This window comes from Crassostrea angulata, chromosome 10, assembly GCF_025612915.1.
Source record: "Crassostrea angulata isolate pt1a10 chromosome 10, ASM2561291v2, whole genome shotgun sequence".
NCBI classification, from domain to species: domain Eukaryota; kingdom Metazoa; phylum Mollusca; class Bivalvia; order Ostreida; family Ostreidae; genus Magallana; species Magallana angulata.
In genome coordinates this window covers 54,433,465-54,456,685 of record NC_069120.1, presented here as the reverse complement: position 1 = coordinate 54,456,685, position 23,221 = coordinate 54,433,465, and the positions used below count along the sequence as shown (strand labels likewise).

Sequence of the window (23,221 nt, the reverse complement as noted above, 5' to 3'; positions counted from 1 at the left end):
GGTCAGTCAGATACATCAACCAAGTCAAGAAAGGTCAGTCAGATGCATCAACCAGGTCTAAAAGGTCAGTCAGATACATCAACCAGATCTTAAAGGTCAGTCAGATACATCAACCATGTCTAAAAGGTCAGTCAGATACATCAACCAGGTCAAAAAGGTCAGTCAGATACATCAACCAGGTCAAAAAGGTCAGTCAGATACATCAACTAGGTCTAAAAAGTCAGTCAGATACATCAACCAGGTCAAAAAGGTCAGTCAGATACATCAACCAGGTCAAAAAGGTCAGTCAGATACATCAACCAGGTCAAAAAGGTCAGTCAGATACATCAACCAAGTCTAAAAGGTCAGTCAGATACATCAACCAGGTCAAAAAGGTCAGTCAGATACATCAACCAGGTCTAAAAGGTCAGTCAGATACATCAACATCAACCAGGTCTAAAAGGTCAGTCAGATACATCAACTAGGTCTAAAATGTCAGTCAGATACATCAACCAGGTCTAAACGGTCAGTCAGATACATCAACCAGATCTAAACGGTCAGTCAGATACATCAACCAGATCTAAACGGTCAGTCAGATACATCAACTAGGTCTAAACGGTCAGTCAGATACATCAACCAGGTAAAAAAGGTCAGTCAGATACATCAACCAGTCAAAAAGGTCAGTCAGATACATCAACTAGGTCTAAACGGTCAGTCAGATACATCAACTAGGTCTAAACGGTCAGTCAGATACATCAACCAGGTCTAAAAGGTCAGTCAGATACATCAACTAGGTCTAAACGGTCAGTCAGATACATCAACCAGGTAAAGAAAAATTATTCTTCGATCAGATACATCAAGAGTAACATTATCCTGGTCAAGGGAGGTCAGTCAGATACATCAACCAGGTCAAAAAAGTCAGTCAGATACATCAACCAGATCTAAACGGTCAGTCAGATACATCAACTAGGTCTAAACGGTCAGTCAGATACATCAACCAGGTCAAAAAGGTCAGTCAGATACATCAACTAGGTCTAAACGGTCAGTCAGATACATCAACTAGGTCTAAACGGTCAGTCAGATACATCAACCAGGTCTAAAAGGTCAGTCAGATACATCAACCAGGTCAAAAAGGTCAGTCAGATACATCAACTAGGTCTAAACGGTCAGTCAGATACATCAACCAGGTCAAAAAGGTCAGTCAGATACATCAACTAGGTCTAAACGGTCAGTCAGATACATCAACCAGATCTAAACAGTCAGTCAGATACATCAACCAGTCTAAACGGTCAGTCAGATACATCAACCAGGTCAAAAAGGTCAGTCAGATACATCAACCAGGTCTAAACAGTCAGTCAGATACATCAACCAGGTCAAAAAGGTCAGTCAGATACATCAACCAGGTCTAAAAGGTCAGTCAGATACATCAACTAGGTCTAAACGGTCAGTCAGATACATCAACCATGTCAAGAAAAATTATTCTTCGATCAGATACATCAAGAGTAACATTATCCTGGTCAAGGGAGGTCAGTCAGATACATCAACCAGGTCAAAAAAGTCAGTCAGATACATCAACCGGATCTAATGGGTCAGTCAGATACATCAACCAGGTCTAAACGGTCAGTCCGATACATCAACTAGGTCTAAACGGTCAGTCCGATACATCAAGCAGTTCTAAAAGGTCACTCAGATACATCAACCATGTCTAAAAGGTCAGTCAGATACATCAACCAGGTCAAAAAGGTCAGTCAGATACATCAACCAGGTCAAAAAGGTCAGTCAGATACATCAACTTGGTCTAAACGGTCAGTCAGATACATCAACCAGATCTAAAAGGTCAGTCAGATACATCAACCAAGTCAAGAAAGGTCAGTCAGATGCATCAACCAGGTCTAAAAGGTCAGTCAGATACATCAACCAGATCTTAAAGGTCAGTCAGATACATCAACCATGTCTAAAAGGTCAGTCAGATACATCAACCAGGTCTAAAAGGTCAGTCAGATACATCAACCAGGTCAAAAAGGTCAGTCAGATACATCAACTAGGTCTAAACGGTCAGTCAGATACATCAACCAGGTAAAGAAAAATTATTCTTCGATCAGATACATCAAGAGTAACATTATCCTGGTCAAGGGAGGTCAGTCAGATACATCAACTAGGTCTAAAAGGTCAGTCAGATACATCAACAAGGTCTAAACGGTCAGTCAGATACATCAACCAGATCTAAACGGTCAGTCAGATACATCAACTAGGTCTAAACGGTCAGTCAGATACATCAACCAGGTCAAAAAGGTCAGTCAGATACATCAACCAGATCTAAAAGGTCAGTCAGATACATCAACCAAGTCAAGAAAGGTCAGTCAGATGCATCAACCAGGTCTAAAAGGTCAGTCAGATACATCAACCAGATCTAAAAGGTCAGTCAGATACATCAACCATGTCTAAAAGGTCAGTCAGATACATCAACCAGGTGTAAAGGTCACTCAGATACATCAACCAGGTCAAAAAGGTCAGTCAGATACATCAACCAGTCAAAAAGGTCAGTCAGATACATCAACTAGGTCTAAACGGTCAGTCAGATACATCAACTAGGTCTAAACGGTCAGTCAGATACATCAACCAGGTCTAAAAGGTCAGTCAGATACATCAACCAGGTCAAAAAGGTCAGTCAGATACATCAACTAGGTCTAAACGGTCAGTCAGATACATCAACCAGGTAAAGAAAAATTATTCTTCGATCAGATACATCAAGAGTAACATTATCCTGGTCAAGGGAGGTCAGTCAGATACATCAACCAGATCTAAACGGTCAGTCAGATACATCAACTAGGTCTAAACGGTCAGTCAGATACATCAACCAGGTCAAAAAGGTCAGTCAGATACATCAACCAGATCTAAAAGGTCAGTCAGATACATCAACCAAGTCAAGAAAGGTCAGTCAGATGCATCAACCAGGTCTAAAAGGTCAGTCAGATACATCAACCAGATCTAAAAGGTCAGTCAGATACATCAACCATGTCTAAAAGGTCAGTCAGATACATCAACCAGGTGTAAAGGTCACTCAGATACATCAACCAGGTCAAAAAGGTCAGTCAGATACATCAACCAGTCAAAAAGGTCAGTCAGATACATCAACTAGGTCTAAACGGTCAGTCAGATACATCAACTAGGTCTAAACGGTCAGTCAGATACATCAACCAGGTCTAAAAGGTCAGTCAGATACATCAACCAGGTCAAAAAGGTCAGTCAGATACATCAACTAGGTCTAAACGGTCAGTCAGATACATCAACCAGGTAAAGAAAAATTATTCTTCGATCAGATACATCAAGAGTAACATTGTCCTGGTCAAGGGAGGTCAGTCAGATACATCAACCAGGTCAAAAAAGTCAGTCAGATACATCAACCAGATCTAAACGGTCAGTCAGATACATCAACTAGGTCTAAACGGTCAGTCAGATACATCAACCAGGTCAAAAAGGTCAGTCAGATACATCAACTAGGTCTAAACGGTCAGTCAGATACATCAACCAGGTCTAAAAGGTCAGTCAGATACATCAACCAGGTCAAAAAGGTCAGTCAGATACATCAACTAGGTCTAAACGGTCAGTCAGATACATCAACCAGGTCAAAAAGGTCAGTCAGATACATCAACTAGGTCTAAACGGTCAGTCAGATACATCAACCAGATCTAAACAGTCAGTCAGATACATCAACCAGTCTAAACGGTCAGTCAGATACATCAACCAGGTCAAAAAGGTCAGTCAGATACATCAACCAGGTCTAAACAGTCAGTCAGATACATCAACCAGGTCAAAAAGGTCAGTCAGATACATCAACCAGGTCTAAAAGGTCAGTCAGATACATCAACTAGGTCTAAAAGGTCAGTCAGATACATCAACCAGGTCTAAACGGTCAGTCAGATACATCAACCAGGTCTAAAAGGTCAGTCAGATACATCAACCAGATCTAAACGGTCAGTCAGATACATCAACCAGGTCTAAAAGGTCAGTCAGATACATCAACCATGTCTAAAAGGTCAGTCAGAGGGAGGTCATTTAGATACATCAAACAGGTCAAGAGAGGTCATTTAGATACATCAAACAGGTCAAGAGAGGTCATTCTCCAATCAGATACAGTACATCAAGAGCAACTTTATCAATGTCAAGAAAAGTCATTTTGATATAGCAAGCAGGTCGAGAAAGGTCATGCAGATATACCGTACACCGGGTTATTTTCGCCCTGTGTAATTTTAACCTTCTTCACTTTCAAATAGTTTCGTTCCATCTTGAATTTGCCCTGACATGTTTGTGTTTATTATGATTTGATTTGAGATATTGGAATTCGCCCAGTCTTAAATTCGCCCACTGACAACGAGGGCGAAAGGGGCGAAAATAAAACGGTGGCGAAAATTTCCGTGTATACAGTAGTAAGCAGGTCAAGAGAGGTCTTTCAGATACATCAAGCTACATCAACCAGTGCCAATTTTTATTACACATGTAATTATTTCTCCAATACTAAACAAAACATTTCAAAGATTTTCAGAAGAGATTACAGACACCATTTTCCAGAAGGTGAGAAATTGAAAATGAGGGATCGCTTTACAATTTTGACACTACAAGACTATGTTTAAACAAGATATCTGTGAGCCAATGCTCACTAGTGATACCCCCGCTCTGATGTAAATATGCAAAATAAGCAAAGTCGACATTTAACAGAAAGCTGGCATCCGATTGGTACAGAAATATATCCCACAATATGGCATGCCTATACAAATTGTGTGTTAAAATTTCAAGCATCTGCTATAAATAGCTGCTGAGAAATCTTTGAGGAAAATTTGTTTGAAAATTTTGGCTAAAATAAACAAAGTACTCATTTAACAGGAAGTTGACGTCCATTTGGTACAAAAATATATCCCACGATAAAGCATGCCTATACAAATACTGTGTAAAAATTTCAAGCACCTGTGATAAACAGTTGCTAAGAATTCTTTGACAAAAATTTGTTTGAAAATTTTTGCTAAAAATAAACAAAGTCGTCATTTAACAGGAAGTTAAAGTCTTATTGGTACAAATATATATCCCACGATATGGCATGCCTATACAAATACTGTGTAAAAATTTCAAGCATCTGCGATGAGTAGTTGCTGAGATAAATGCGACAGAAATTTTTGTTACGGACGGACAGACAGACAGACAGACAGACGGACGGACAGATAGATGGGCAGACAGACAGACACACAAGGGTAAAACAGTATACCCCCTCTCCTTCGGAGCGGGGGTATAATAATTGATTGCAAGGTTCCTACAGATAATATCATACAGAAAATTTTAATTTATCTTTCAAAAATGAGATTGACTATCAAATCATTTAATGGCAAAACACATTTTATTTTCCCATTAACAGACAGAAACTTAGATAAATCTCAACAGTTAGTTAACTTACTGGTCCATTTTAATGTAGATCTGGCCGAGCAGTAGACATATCTGTGCTGTGCGGAGACTGAGTTCTCCGTACGTGGATGAAACGACCATCAGTGCCTGTTTTGCCTCAACCTCAGCCTGCTTCAGAGTGGCCTCCTGAGACTCCTTGGAGGAATGCAGAGCCTTCCACTGGAGAGCAGAGGCTGAAAACAAAGAGGCAGATACCTCACTGAAGATAGGGGCAAACACATGACTACGTATAATAGCCTGAATAAAGGGAAATTGGATTCAACACTGAACTAAAATTTAGCAACAGTTCTAGACTAAATTGATAGTGTTACAACTCCTCTAAACACAATTAAACTACACTGAAAATGTTACACTGAATTGCATTAGACCTAATCTATACTGAAAAATCTACACTTACTTTACACAAAAATTATTAGACTGAATATACACTGCAAATGTTACACTTACTCTACAATGATAGTGTAAAACTTTAACTACACTGATAATGTTACACTTAAACACTTCAACTACACTGATAATGTTACACTTCAACTACACTGATAATGTTACACTTAAACTACACTGATAATGTTACGCTTAAACTACACTGACAATGTTACAATTAAACTACACTGATAATGTTACACTTAAACTACACTGATACTGTTACACTTAAACTACACTGATAATGTTACGCTTAAACTACACTGACAATGTTACAATTAAACTACACTGATAATGTTTCACTTAGACTACACTAATAATGTTACACTCAAACTACACTGATAATGTTACAGTTAAACTACACTGATAATGTTACACTTAAACTACACTGATAATGTTACACTTAAACTTCACTGATACTGTTACACTTATACTACACTGATAATGTTACACTTAAACTACACTGATAATGTTACACTTAAACTACACTGACAATGTTACACTTCAACTACACTGATAGTGTTACACTTATACTACACTGATAATGTTACGCTTAAACTACACTGATAGTGTTACACTTAAACTACACTGATACTGTTACACTTAAACTACACTGATACTGTTACACTTATACTACACTGATAATGTTACACTTAAACTACACTGATAGTGTAACACTTAAACTACACTGATAATGTTACACTTAGACTACACTAATAATGTTACACTCAAACTACACTGATAATGTTACAGTTAAACTACACTGATAATGTTACACTTAAACTTCACTGATACTGTTACACATAAACTACACCGATAATGTTACACTTAAACTACACTGATAATGTTACACTTAAACTACACTGACAATGTTACACTTCAACTACACTGATAGTGTTACACTTATACTACACTGATAATGTTACAATTAAACTACACTGATAGTGTTACACTTAAACTACACTGATACTGTTACACTTAAACTACACTGATACTGTTACACTTATACTACACTGATAATGTTACACTTAAACTACACTGATAGTGTTACACTTAAACTACACTGATAATGTTACACTTAAACTACACTGATACTGTTACACTTAAACTACACTGATAATGTTACACTTGAACTACACTGATACTGTTACACTTAAACTACACTGATAATGTTACACTTAAACTAAACTAATAGTTTTACACTTAACCTACACTGAAAGTGTTATAATTAAACTACACTGATAATGTTACACTTAGACTACACTGATAATGTTACACTTAAACTACACTGATACTGTTACACTTAAACTACACCGATGTTACACTTAAACTACACTGACAATGTTACACTTAAACTACACTGGTAGTGTTACACTTAAACTACACTGATAATGTTACACTTATACTATGCTGATAGTTTTACACTTAACCTACACTGAAAGTGTTACACTTAAACTACACTGATAATGTTACACTTAAACTACACTGACAATGTTACACTTCAACTACACTGATAGCGTTACACTTAAACTACACTGATAATGTTACACTTAAACTACACTGATAGTGTTACACTTAAACTACACTGATAATGTTACACTTATACGACACTGATACTGTAGATTCCTTATTAAATGCGAGAAATTATTATCCACTTAAAATCGCGAGAAGCACTCTTTACCAATTTTAAAATATCGCCATTATTTTTTGAGTGTTGAGAACTATGAGAAATTAGAATAAAAGTTCCGCATTCGCGTTTTTATGTTCTCGCAATTTGATACAAAACAGCAAGGTCGCAGAATTAAATACTCGCGTAATATAAGGAATTTACAGTAATGTTACACTTAAACTACACTGACAATGTTACACTTAAACTACACTGACAATGTTACAAATAAACTACACTGACAATGTTACAATTAAACTACACTGATAATGTTACACTTAAACTACACTGATAATGTAACATTTAAACTACACTGACAATGTTACACTTAAACTACACTGATAGTGTTACACTTAAACTACACTGACAATGTTACAAATAAACTACACTAATAATGTTACACTTAGACTACACTGATAATGTTACACTTAGACTACACTGATAATGTTACACTTAAACTTATATACTCATAGTGTTACACATGTTTAACAATGAACTGATGTTACATCTGTCCTAAATTGATATTTGTCCACTATACCACTGTGGTCCATTTATTGTTCTGTAGATACACCTCTGTTTACCATAAGTTGGTTATATTTCTTATCTAATTTTGAACACTGCTTAGATTTTGTTGCTCAAATGTTAATTACCAGTAATCACTGTTGAAATATTAAAGGGACTTGGACATGATTTGAGATCAATTTTTTTTATTTTTTATATATAAAATGGTTTACTGGTGCATTTTAAATGATTGACCAAAATATCAAAATCCTGAAAATCCTAATCTGTTGGGGGGGGGGGGGGGGGGGGGTTATACCTTTATCTTCAATTACATTGATTATTTCCTTATTTTCAATTCAATTTCTTACATGGTCCCATAAAAGTGGGGGAGGGGGCCAACTCCATGTCAATTCAATTTTTTGTACATGTATGTCAATTTAAGAAAAATCATTGTTGCGCAAAAAAGTGGGGATGGGGGGGGCCAGCCCCCCGCCCCCCTGATACTACATGCCTGATGTTTTGTGATTAAAGTTTGAAGGAACATGTACAATCTAACTTAAAGAGCTTATATATAATGTAGCTGTGTTTAGACCAATAAAGGCACTAAAGTTGGAACAACTGGTATTTCCTTCCCCAACCAATTGTTGTGTTCTGAGAAGTCCTCCAGTTATGTCTCATTATGTCTCAGAAAAGAAAAGTAAGGAAGAATTCCTCAAAATAGGAAGCAATCTACTACAGCAACATGTGCACACTTATACATACAAGTAAAATTAGTATGTGCAGGAAGACACAATCTTTCAATAGATTTCAAGTTCTAGTAATCTATTAAAAAAACACACAAAAATATTTTAAAGGTTTAATACTGCATTTTTTCCATATAAAAGATGAAAAAAAACTCAATTTAGATTCCTTAGTTCTTTGATAATATCCTGATTCATTCAAATGAAATACCTGTAATCTATAATCATTATAAAAGGGAAGGTGTAAATTTCCACAATGTGTATTTTATTATTTATTAACACGCTCTGATATTTATATTCGCTAGCCAAGGGTTTTCAGTCCACTCCGCTCCCCATAAACCCTCAGCAGATCTCAAAATGAAAACTCAGTGATGCAGCCATCTAGGGAAAACTAGAGTTGTACCCTTTGCAGCGTCACATTTTAATCCAATGAAATAACGGGCTATATACACTCCACAGAATTAAAAATTACTTGAAAATATATATTGACTGGTGGGTCTCAGAAATGAAATATGTACAATTTAATAAATGTTTTATTGATATGATCGTAATCTTTGGTGTGAGTAAAAAGTTGCTGATATATTTAAAACTTTCGTGTCATAAACCAAGGGATCATTGTCGTGAAAATAGAAATTAAACAATGGTGATACCATCGCTGGGGACTAGGCACTTGTGTCAACTTGTCAAAAGCACCAACAGTTTTACCAAATACTACACGCGTTGTTCACACTACTACAGACTCCACATAAAGACATTATTTACAAAGCAGGCGTTTTAAAACTTGTAATTGGATCAGTTACTCGCAGCTGCACCCAATCATAAAACAGCTTGTCATCAAGCTTTTGTAATGAGATCTACCAAGTGTTTATGGGGAGCGGAGTGGACTGAAAATCCTTGGCTAGCGAAGATGAATATTGGAGCACATTAATAAATAATAAGATAGACATGTGTAAATTTACACCTTATCTTTCAACAATGATTATATAAAACCTATTCCACACCTTCTCAACACTGATAGTTTTACACTTGTCCTACACTGACACCTGTGAAACACTGATAGTTCCACACCTGTTACACACTGCATGCATGATTATTTCACACCTGTTAAACACTGATAGTTCCACACCTGTTAGACACTGATAGTTCTACACTTGTCCTACACTGACACCTGTTTAACATTGATAGTTTTCTACCTGTTCAACACTAACATTTCTACACATGTTAAACACTGATAATTATTCACATTTCACTGATTTTACACTGATAGTTTATACTGACAGTTCTACAGACAGTGTTTACACACCTGTTCTACCTGACCTGTGGGCTGTTTCACTTACCTGAACTGTGAAGGAACATGGCCATCATTCCATGGTACTGGTCCGGGAGCTGAGCCCGGGCAATTCTCAGGGCTTCAGAGGCATGGTGAAAGTAGGCCATGTCCTCAAAGTCCTGTACGGCCAGCAGGGCCTTAGAGACTGCCCTGTGGGCCAGGGCGACATCAATCATCTCACAACCATAAGTCTTCTGGGCAGTGCGCAGAGTGTACTGTCAAAACAGATATAATAGATTTAATGACTGAAGGAGACTTATAAGATCAAAAAAATATTTTAAATTCTTTAAATCTTAATGTGAAGCAAAATGGTCAGTAACAACAGAAACATTGAACTACCTTAGCAATCTGTACACCGTTTTTGTCCTGTTTGAAATCGCTGGAGAAGTGGCAGTAGTGGAGAAGAGCTTTGATATAAAGGGGATGGCTGGTCCCAAAATGATGTCTGTAACAATGCAAGTGATTGGTCACAAAATACCATGCTACATGTGTGTGTCATCTATGGTAGGGATCAACTGACAATTATCTATGGTATACCAGTACTGGTGCATTAATTTTGAATTTCATAATTAATAGATTAAAACATAGGACTCAAGAATTAAAGCAATAAATTTATTGCTTTAATTCTTGAATCCTATGTTTTAATCTATTATGAAATTCAAAATTAAGCTACAAATGATTGAAGGAAAGTTTCAATATATATAATTGTAGAATGAGTCAATCTTTTCGTTACTTCAAAAGGAGATCATTTCAAAACTAGAAACAGTTAAAATGCTCTCCAGGAAACAGTTATATTTTGCAAAAAATAGTTGTATTGCCGGTTTGTTCCCGTTTTGCACACATTTGAAAATTTGGTATAAAAAAAATGTGTGCGAAACGGGAATTTGACCAGGTGAGATAATTGCTTAATTGCTATAGTCTATATCACAATTCCCGCGAGGGTACTTGACAATAAAATAAGTAAAACATATTTACTCGCAATTTATATTTACATTTATTTATCTTACAATATAAATTGCATAAAGGCACATTTACATAATAATCACCATCCATATTCATGAATTTGATTTTAAACATTGAATTGGTCATGAACAATTTCATTATTTTTTCAAATAAGAAAGTTTATTGCAAAAATGTTGAATATGTAGCGCCTTTGTTTAACTTACTGCCTATATAGGAAGAACATGTACACGCTAAAAGTTTGAAGAGAAAATATCATATGTTAATATTTCATTATCGCTTTTGCTGACATAAATGGAGATGTGTCGAGTGAAAACACTGCATAACATTTTATATTTATTTTGTGGCTTGAATAATCGAAGAAATAGACAAACTGTAGGACGATAAATCGGCAATTTTATATGCTTCAAAAACTGTAAAGATTATTTCACAAAACCTATTAAATGTAGACCTAATTCATGCATTTTCAACCTTTTTTAGTTTGAGTTATATCGCATCAATATTGAATTATTATTTTTGTCACCTTTTTTTTTATATATTTAACCTCTGATTTGAAAAGCGGTGATGTCATAAGAACTACCGCCAAGGTTGCTACTTCAAAGATTGAAATATTTTGTGATAAAGATCTGTCTCCTTTCATCATATTCTTTCTGTTGATACCAAACAATCAATTATAAACATGTGTTTTATATAATTTGCAACTCAATTATAAAAAGAGACACGGAGTACCCCATATAACTGTTCATGTAGTTTTCCCCTTCATCATATAACTATCTATTGAATCAGCTTCAAATTGGCTTGGGACCAGCAATTTTTTCTGAGTCATTCTGTTTATATTTAAGGTAAATAGACAAAAATTTGAAAGTCAAATCAACTAATCATTATTTTTTTTAATCAGTGTGTGGAAATTGAAGACTTTTTAAATATATCATTAATCAAATGAAAAAAATGGTGATAGTTATTAGACCTAAAACACAACAAAATGTCTATATTCTTCTTGTTTTATCGTTAAGGTGCCGATAAAACACAGGTAAAAAACCAGGTAAAATCTTTGACCGAAAGCAGACTATAATTGCAATCACAACACAATTCACACCTATTGTTCTATACCCAATTATCAAATGTGTGCAAAACGGGAACACACCGTATTGCCCTCCAGAAACTGTTATATCATCGTAGCAATTATTCTGCATGTTAATAACGTTGGGTTCAAAATTCAAAGAGACAGTGAGTTTCCAATTGCATTTCATTCCTTTTTTTCAGATGAACTTTAATTTTTGATTAATGAGAAAAAACCTAGTAAATACAAGAATAATAATCAAGGGTGTGTGTGCTGAAAACAACAAACGTAAACCAGGGAAAAGATTACAAAAACTCTGAATTTTAAGTTAGGCAAAATGATGCATGTAATTCATGGAATTAAATATGGAATATCTTCAAAACATTTTACTCTAATTGAAAGAAATGATCATGATATTTTGTAAATAATATATTTATTAATGAAATATATGTATGTCGTAAACCAATATTGGTATTTAAAAAAATGTTATATTATAATAACATTTAAAACATGTCCTCAAGGAACAATACCAGAATATGTGTCCCTTGGTCACACTAGGAAAGCCCTGAAGTGTTATGTCGCCAAATGTGGAAGCCAGAGGACAACTCTACGGCTTTCCTGTCACCTCGGGGCAAACACTCTAGTATTATTACTGTTATAGCCATGTGTAATATAAACTGTAAACAATGTTTTATTCGCGTGCTAGAAATTTTCACGAGTTCGCGAGGGCCTCGTTGTCGCGTATATTTCTCGCCGCAAACAGTCTTCGTCATTTAGTTGTTATAACAAGAGGGTCTTAATAAGGCTTGGTTGCAAACATTTGTTTTTGCGAACCAAATTATCAAAAGTAAATCGCAAAATACAGTTGTCACGAGTAAAAATTGGTTTACAGTAGATTATTACACAGCATTTTTATATTGCATCCTGTTTAATAGCTCCAGGTGGCTGTATATCAGCTCGATCAAGAGCCATCAGGCTTGAGGGCTAATATATAGAAACCGAAGGCTTATGTAGGATGCGATATAAAAAATGTCATGTCATGATTTTTGTATCATATACTTATAGAAAATAAAAAAATAAATAAAAACCATCAGGTGATTAATGATTATTGTCAACAAATTGCTCCGTGTCTAAATACTAGTATTTCGTATCTTATAAACTTTCCAGAAAGTTTTGTGCCAGCTGTTTGTAATATACCAAGTTGACATCAACGATTAATATTTTATTTGACATCAAACTTGGAGATCGAAGTTAAACAACACATACCGAACTCTTATAGCCGATGATCAACGGAAAGGGGTGTGTAATAACAACTTAAGATTGCCGGAGTGGAGTGTGTAACAAATTTTATTACACACCCCTAGGGTTTATTACACACGGAAAGCAAATTTTTGGTTTATAACGCACAGGGCAAAATAGGGTATATTTTCTATACAATATAATTATATGTAAAACATATCATTAATTGTTGCTTTATGACCATTTTTCTTTGTCCCTGTTAAAAGAAAGTTAAAACCTCTCTCTACTGTACTGATAATAAGTTGTAATGTATTTTAGTGTTGTTAAACAAACTGATTCTGGGTAAACTCTGATATGGATGAGTACCTGGCCTGCTGTACGGCTTGAATGGCCAACGTCTCCGCTCTCTTTATGCTCCACCTAGCACAGTACGCCATCACTCCCGCACACAGGGCGGTGACAGCATCCGCTGGACACTCCTGGTTCATACTCTGTCGGGGGGGAAAAGACAAGTTGTTATTCAGTGCCTTACTGACAATCAAACATGGTTTAGGGGAATAGGATGAGATACACACAGCTCCATATTAAATTTGCCTCTAAAGTACAACAGTTCCAATAGTATTAGCCTATAAATATTCAAACAACATATAAACTATATAGACTTTAACATGCCAACAGTGGATCAAAGCAATACAAATAACTGGAACTTAATTTGTCTCATCTTTAGATCATTTTCTAATGAAGGATGAAATCATAACTCAACAAATTCAAGTTAAAAAAAAAAAAGTTTGCTAGATATTTAATAACTAGCCAGATATCTGGCAACACGGGGCTTAGCTTTCTTAACTTACAATCATGGAAGGTTTTTGACAGATTTTACTATGTATGGCTGATCAATCATTTCTGGGTTTATTTTCCCTGTACCAGATTATCAATTTAGAGATAGAAGATTACATTCTTATTTAAACAGCTATGGAGAATCATTTTGACTGAATAAGATTGACTTCTCCATAACACAACAGGAGAATTATCAAGTTAATCCCTGATTAAAATGAATGCACTGTGGTTTATTTTGTAATATTTCAGCCTTTCTTTTTAACAATGTACAAAACAATGAACAGATTACAAGCCATTCCATTTGAGCTACAGCTTATCCTAAGTAATAAACTTAATTATGGTCAAGCATATTTAATATAATTCATCTAAATTTGTTTGGCAGTATAAATCTGTGTTCAGTTGAAATAATGTAGAAACAACTACCTCTGTCTTATCAATTAGAATTAATCTATATATACAATGTATATACTTTATGATGAAGTGTTCATTGATAGTCTTCTTGCCATTGAAATACATACAACAAAATCCATTCACATATACATATTTATGTTTTTACATCACAAGAGAGTTAAAATCTTTGTAGAGGAGCAGAGTGGATCATAAACCCTTGGTCAGCAATAATGAGAGATTATTAAAAAGTTATTTTAAACAGTTATTCAAATGAAAATTAAATAAGAGGGAGACTTGTTAAGATAAACAGAACTGAGGTACAAGTGACTTGCCTTGATAGCTTTCTGTGCCCATCCATAGGCGGAATTAGCAGATCCGTACTCCAGCATCAATGTGGACATTTCAACATAGAATGGAGTTTTGTCAATGATGTCCTGCCCAAACGACATCATGGAGATCTGCCATTCCATCTCATTCACCAACCCATAGGCATTCTGAACTTTCTTAAAGTCATAGTTCATGTTCCTGAAATGCATCAGCTTGACGAAACCCTTGTATTTGGTCATCCAGGAGTCGACGCTGTGAGAGAGGTTCAAAACGGCCAGCAGAATGGTCATGATCACCTCCGCCTGCTGGAAGTAGCCGTACTTCCCCAGGAAATCCATCAGGGTGAAGCCCAGTTTGATTGCAGACTGGGTCGTATCGGAACCCACGCGAGTAAAATCCATCCCCTCCAACACTGAACCGAATGATTGCACAATGTCTATCATAAGGTCCACATCTGACCGCTCCAACATCCGCAGATATTTAAAGTACATGTGGTGATTCTTGGTGTCAAACAAAACGTCATGTACTGCCTCACACATGCACAGTTCAAACCCTTCCGGCAGCTGTTTCCTTCTGGATAACACAGCTACTATCTCAAGTTTTCTGATTTTCTCCAGAACAAGCTTTTCTTGTTCTAACTGAGCTTTGTCATATTTGTCTTGTGAGGTCTCTAGTTCTCTAAACAAATCCTCTGGTACCTAGAAGAGGGAGAAAACTTTTGAAGCATCTGAGGTTAAAGGATTAATTATCATTGCTTGCTATAAATAAAGTACAATTAATGTATATAATTTGAAGTTCTGATACAATATTCTATGGTCTTATTACATTTCCTTATGATAAATGTTAAAACATATTCAGTGTTGCCAGCAAGACAATTTAGTCACATTTACTGAAAAAAACCCTAACTTAAGTCAATCATGAATTTAGTACATAACTGTAAAAGTGGTTATTTACAATGGTGGTTAAGTACACGTTTTCTATGGTCAAACAATATGCATGGGTGTTAAATATGTGAATGCCTGATTTACTATATTAAACTTGAGATTTTTTTACCATACGCTGGGGGGGGGGGGGGTATTTTAAGCAGTTTTAAGCTTACAGCTAACTAGTGTAAATTTCCCCCACGCATAAATAACCCCTGACCACTTTTATAGTGTAATTCATAGTTCACAATACATTGTACTTGATCTTTTGCCAAGAAGAAAGAAGAGATGCACTGCTACCTGAAGGAGAGATCTGAAGTTGTCTGGGGTGGTCACCCACTGCTGGAAGAAGCCTTTGACCAGCGTCATGGTCTGCGGCTTGTCGTGACTGACCGACACCTTGTCCTCTCTCTCTGGGACATTGTCTCGCGCACCTTTCTCTGTCATCACTTCTTCCTCCTCCGAGCGTTTCTTCCCTGCAATATTCCTTCCCATACTCCTCTCCTGTTCCTGTTTGGAGATTTCTGGCAGTGGTTCGTAGTGTGGCAGTTTTAGTGAGGCTGTCGAGCTGCTGAATTTTGAGGATTGAGACATCGGGCGATGAATGACCGTGTTGTCTAGGAACTCAACCAGAGAACGGTAACGCTTTCTTGTCTCAGCGTTGGCGTCCTCAGGGGATAAAATGGACTGTCTAAATATGTTGTACCAGTCAGGTACATGGGTTTTGGTTGTTACGATGTCTACAAGTCGGCGAGCTTTATCTGCTGGGGTCGTTCCTCTATCGACCCGCTCACGGTCGTACTCTGATATTAGCCCTGTTTGCAGCAAGTGGTTAATGATGTGCTCGGCTCTCAGTTCTTGTACCAATGCGATTCTATTGATTCTCAGCCTCATAATGTTCTGTCGGTCAACACCCGACTCACTATGCAATGACTCTGTCATGCTTCAAATTCATAAATAAAAAAATATAAGCATTTGTTACATGTACAGTCAGTTTAATTATGTCCTATAACGTCTGATGATGATCTCTTGATTAGTAAAACAAAACATTGAACAAATCAATAGCTATTAAAATCTCTAATAAAAGTAAATGAAGATAAAAGATCATTTATCTTTATAAATAATGCAGAGCACCTGCCACCATTGACCCTAGCAACCATATGCATTTACTGTTTTTGTAAAATTTATGCCCTTATAATCCCATTCGAAATAACCAAATGATGAAATCATGTATGAGAACAAAGCTTACTTTGTGTTGGTCGATGTTAAACAACAATCTTTAAAATATCATCAAAACATTTCGTCGAGTTGCCGAGTTGCACCGATTACTTGTTCCACGCGCGTAATTCACCGGAAGTGGAACATAAAATCGTGTCACGCGCGATAAGTTTTGACAGACGAAAACAAGAGAACATGCTGTCTTTCATAAGACAGTCTTCCAAGGTAGGATCAGTTTTGGCATTCATGATGAGACTGTAGATTACCTGATTATTGCCCTGTATATGTTTAAAATAGTGCATATCCCCGTAATCACGGAAAAGGAGTAATTGGTATTTGGGCTTTCGTAAGGTAGATTTTCAAAGTCATCTTGCAATCAATTTTTGTACATTTTTTTCTCTTTAGTTTGTGGGTGAGCAGTTGATACGACCGACAGGATGCAGATTTTACCGTGTACCTATCGTCATAGAGAAGGGAGAGGGAGGGGAGCGAGCCTACGACATTTACTCCAGGCTCCTGTTGAGCCGGATAGTGTGTGTTTTTGGTCCGGTAAGGGGATAACTTAGTTTGTATAAATCATGCGCTGTCTGAAAGTACCTATGTATCCACAATCATATAGAGCGGTCCTACTAAACAGAGAACTCTAAAGAACTCTAGAGAACCCTAGAGAACTCTGGGATTTTTTTCATTTAGAAGGGCTAATAAATGCTTTATTATGCATATATCTGTTCAGTAACATGTAATACTACATACATAAACTCATTAAAGTTGATTTTAAACTAATTAAAGACAAATTCCCGAAGGAAATCTAGTCGGCGTGATCGTCAAACTCCGATCCCGATCTGATGTCATTTTAGACATTGTTTCTATATACAGGTGGTTACCTCTGAAAGCCATTGGTAAAATAATGCACGTAAAAACACAACATAATATATATTAAGCTATCAAAATTCAATGATCATATTCTGTTGTTATAAATATAACAACTTACGTACGTTATTATTATTGTACAGAAAAAATGTATCTTGCTTTTTACTTAACGAATGACTCTTAAATTTCATTTGATCATTAAAAATGTATTCCCAAAGCATATTGTAAATAATTAAAACAGAAATATAGAATTTGACCACAATCGTGAACATGCCCCTCTAATTTCTTCTGTAAGAAAAAGGCAATCCATGCACTATTTTTAAAGCCTTTATATCACTTAATTAATATTTACAATTTCTAGTGTCTTTGTCTGCGGTAACACTACCAATCAATTTTATTATGTACAGTCCAACAAATTCAAATGACCTATGCTTTGATGCTACCCCTGGTTATTTTATGACGTATGCCATGAAGAGACAACATCTCGACACATTTTTGGTGTATCTAATGTTTCAATCTGTCTGTGTCGTGACTTTGCTTCCATTTAATTTTATTGACTAGTTAATCATTCTATTGCTCACAATTGATGTTTTGTTACTTGTAAAAGTTATTTTTAATTATGCCGTATTTATTGAAAACACAAATATATTATCATATCTTTTTATTGATACAATCGGACATGAATTTTGGTCTCTGTATGTTTTCTAATTTTTCTACCAACTGCGTGTACATGCAAAGACTGTATATAAGAGGTGTTATTAACTTTCAAGTGATCAAAAGTATAGATTAAACTAGAGCAGAGCTCGTGGCAAAGCCCCGAGTAGGTCTTCCGTTGTTGCTGCGAGTTGAAAATATATGTGATATGGTGTCAAACGATTATAATTACTAAACTTTCAGTTCTGCTTTTGTTATAAAAACGTGTTGTGATTGAAAGCCTGCATATAAAACGTGTTTTGAAAAAGAAAATAAGAAAATGTTTTAGGAAAACTATTTGTCGCACACAGTTTATGTAATCGTAACAAACATTATTTAAAAAATGAGATATTTAATGGCGAGTTAAATTTTCAGAGGGTAGCAAGCATTGTAATAAACAGTATGTACTCATGTGTCATGTCAGGAATTGTGGTTTTTTTTAAACCGAACCCGTTTACAAAACACGTAACCTTTTCTCTAAGATAACTTCTTTATTTAAATATTTGTAAATTTTTGAAGACAATGTGCAATTTAGAATTGTTGCGTGCTGACAAAATTTACAGACCCTGAAACGTACTACAATACAACAACAAAAAAGCGTGCGACTTTCGTGCGAAAAACGTTTCGTAATAACCGTTTAGCGTTTCGTGTGAATCGTGAAGCGTTTCGTGTAAACCGTTTAGCGTTTCGGACAAAGCGTGCAGAATTTCGGACAATGCGTTTAAATCATTTCGAGCAAAGCGTGCGAGAACCATGTGAAACGTTTATCAGATTTCATTCGGAACTCTCTGACAATTTGTTTTAAAATGGAGCCCGTGTTTTACATTACATGTACTTTAAACTGTTTGTGATTGGCAAAACTCTCTTGTAGGTATTTTCATGAAAAAAAAATCTAGAAGAAATGATATACTTATCTTTTAACAAAATTGAATTTATTTTTAACAAACAAAAGAAAGGTATATGTATTAAAAGACGACTAGTTACAGAGTACATGTATATATAACGTTTTTATACGATGTTTCAGTACTGGTACAGTTTTACCGGTAACGAATATTTGCCAGTATCGAATAATTTTTAGAAAAATTATTGGTGGAAGACAAAGTTGAGGTTTTAAAAAATTCTAGCTAGGTGATTATAACACAGAAATAAATATTATATCAGTACGTGAAGTTGTTTGCCATTTGCACGATTATTTACCGAATTGTTTACAAATTAAAAATGTGCCCCAGATATGAGCTACCGGATGTTCAAAGCAGAAAAAACGAAAGTGTGAAAACAATTAAGCCTAACTATGAAAATAAGTTTGTTATTGATCCCTATTTAGTGAATAATTAGTAAATATAATTCATTTAAAAAGATAATACATCATATCAAATAATAATGGAGCTTTGAATGAAATTACGACTTCAAATAGAACCACGTGTAGTTTTCCTAGTTACGGTTCATTGCGACAGCAGTATTATTTGGCTGCAAAAATTGATAGATATACGGGAAAAACAAAGGAAAATGGCAACTACTTATCATCAATTACTATTATAAAGTGTTTTAATGAAAATTCAATATTATAAAGTAACGGAAATGAAAACTGTTCAAGTCCAGTTTCAATTTGACCGGAAAACGGTATGATAAAAATAACGATCATATAATTTGTTTAAATGACATATTCCCACAATCGTTTTTCCTTGTTCATTTATAAGTCCATTAACATGTACCTCTAGAATATTTTTGAAATTAATTCGCCTCAAAATATTCGGTCAGAAGTGATAAAGGGCGCTTAATTCGATACTGGGAAACGAATTCGAAACTAGGAAACTGGAGGGGGTGTTGAAATTACTGTCTCCGTAATTCATCCTTTATATTTTCGGAAGTTTGATACAGTTTAGAAGGACAAAGAAACGCGATTTAAACAAAAAATAAAAACATTTGGAATTTTGATAATAATAGTTGCATGCACGAGAAACCGCATACTGATTCGTTACCGGTAAAATGACTGTACAATATTAAAATTCGCTATACATAAAAAATATTAAATACAGTTAGCAAAACATGATTTCTGTTGGAACAAGCCTTAATCAACTTTAACTTACACGAGCATGTTTTGATAAGCATGTATCTTTTTTAAATTTATTTACATCGATAACTCTTATTGAGACCACTCGCGGCACACATAACCTCGGACATCGGGTGAGACCTGCACCTGGCTGAACCTGTCAATCAAACTCTGTGTATTTGTTTTCATTGGATGGTCAAACGTCTCTTTTTTTGTCAATAGCCAATGGAAAAATTAATGACTTCAAGGTAATTGGAATCAGTATCTGATGAAGCACACAATTTAAATGATAGAAAATTTATTAATTATTTGAACAAAATTAAATGTAAACATAGAAAGAAAACATACTGATCATTTCTATGAATTGCGGGAAGTAAGTTCTTTGGAATCCCGATTATAGATATTTTTACAAGTAATTATTTTAATTACTTAAACCACTGTTAACGGAAAACAAGACGTAATTAACGCACAGGGATTTGCCTACAATGTACACAGTCATGCAATTAATTATTAAGGGAATCTTTACGAATGGAACTTAATTCAAATAGATCATGATAATCTATATACACTGAACGCCGTTATACATGTAAGGAGCGCCGGTAATATATACGAAGATTGAGTCAAAAATTTAAATCATTTTTATTTCTTGTTCTTTTCAATACAATGTTAAATTACTTTGAAAAAAATCCGAAATAGTAATTACAACTTTCTTTTTTGTTTAATCATTTGAATTTTTTCTGAGGTACATGGATATGTACAGAACATATTTATTTACGCGAATGATACGACATAGGAAAAAAATTATCGGATGTTTGTATAACATTGTTTTCTAACGAATGTGACTAATTTAATTTTAAATATTTTTCAACATTATCAATGTAAATAATATCAGATTTATTTCCTGTTTGTATTTTTACATCGTATTCTCTGAAACCAATAAAAATACTAATGTTAGAAGAAAAAATCAAATCCCGCCGAATACTGAAAAACTGATTTTAGTTTGCAATCATACGGATTTTATTTATGGTATTGACTATTGAGTTACGGTAACATTTTTTCTGGATGATTTTTTTATTTATATTTTATGTAGTAAAAGCACCATTCCAACTGTTACTCAATTACATAACAATTGATGACCCGGGGCTATATATGTTCTGAGCTGTGTGCGCTGAAGCGACACAAGATTCTCGGTCGCACGTGGCGATTGAATGCAGGTGTCATAACAGTATTTCACTGAAGGTTCACGTCAAAACATGGCTGAGCCAAAATAATTCCCGAATTTTCCTTTGAATTCGGGGCGTTTCCGCACGCGACAGGAGCTGATTTTTTTTATGAGCTGAAAAACAATGTGTAAGAGGCCTAACTATCCCATTTTTGTAATAATGCGAGGTCATTTGAATTTTTGATGCGTGTTGTTTCCGGAGGGGGGGGGGGGGGGGTGAAAAGGCCCGGGCTTGATTTTCAAGCACATGTGTAACTTCGAGGTAAACAAAGTCTCACGCCTTGCTGGATGCACGTGTGTATTTTGCTAGAAAATTGTAAATGAAGCGTTGTTTAAAAAGATGTCAAGAGGATTTTTTCCAGAAGTTCGTTTTGAATTTTTAATCTGTATCTAAAGTTGTGCAATTTTGGTAAGAATATATAGTAAAATTTAATACTGTAGTGCAACCTGCACACAGACTGACCGAATAAACAAACGGTTGGGAAAGTGAAACAAAATGTTACACATAAGAAGAAGCCACCAAAAATGATTTTCGACAGATATTGATATCGTTTCGCCCCCCCCCCCAAAAAAAATACAGCGCGAGCTCCTGTCAGCGGGGCGGGAGGAGGGGGGCGCGGGGGGGGGGGGGGGCAGCAATGAGTTCGCTTCCATAATGAAACGAACATGTAGAAAAACTACAGAAGTGATTAATATGTGACCGACAGAATCTAATCTAAAGTTGTTTAAAACTCATGTGAATATTCTTTTAAATAATCATCGAATGTCTCAACTCAGGACATTCTTTTATCGTGCTAGCACCTACCGCAAACATGTAACATGGAACTTTGATTATAATTTGATTTGATTTTTAAACTACCTTGTACGCTATCGTATACACCAATGCTTAATCAACTGTACAAGTAAAATAAATTTATCTTTTCATCTTAAACCAAAATAATAGTTGAAAACATAATAAAATATAGTTGTGTCCGTGCAAAATGCCAAAATATGAAACATGAACGCGTGATAAGGTACAAGATCACGAACCGACCGCGGATCACTTGTCCAATCGTGCCGGATCTCCTCAGCCATGGGCGATGGATGATCATCATTTAAATGTTTAATATTTAGGGGTTGTTGTTGTTGTTGATTTAAAACATTATTTGTACAGTTTATAAAATATTTTATATAAACAAACCAACCATTAATTTATGTCTGACGATGTTTCCGATTTAGGTTAATATCGTTCATTAATATTCATTTACACTCAAATTTAATTAAATACAAAATGGACAAACTTTTATAACATAAAATTAAAACAGTTCTTGTATTTACGACTATATTAACTCAAACACGTTCA

At 35.4% G+C, this 23,221-nt stretch overlaps 1 protein-coding gene across 1 annotated transcript in view; it reads right to left on the bottom strand.

Annotated features, from left to right (window-relative positions):
* The window catches only part of LOC128167820 (uncharacterized), a 57,676-nt gene that overhangs the window by 3,042 nt on the left and 31,413 nt on the right, over positions 1–23,221 (bottom strand). Inside the window, exons 26-31 of the mRNA XM_052833746.1 lie at positions 16,127–16,769; positions 14,909–15,601; positions 13,716–13,840; positions 10,430–10,535; positions 10,098–10,305; positions 5,423–5,603 (exon numbers count right to left, since the gene is read on the bottom strand). Coding sequence (XP_052689706.1) covers positions 5,423–5,603; positions 10,098–10,305; positions 10,430–10,535; positions 13,716–13,840; positions 14,909–15,601; positions 16,127–16,769 — 1,956 coding nt within the window. The remainder of the gene's footprint in view (positions 1–5,422; positions 5,604–10,097; positions 10,306–10,429; positions 10,536–13,715; positions 13,841–14,908; positions 15,602–16,126; positions 16,770–23,221) is intronic.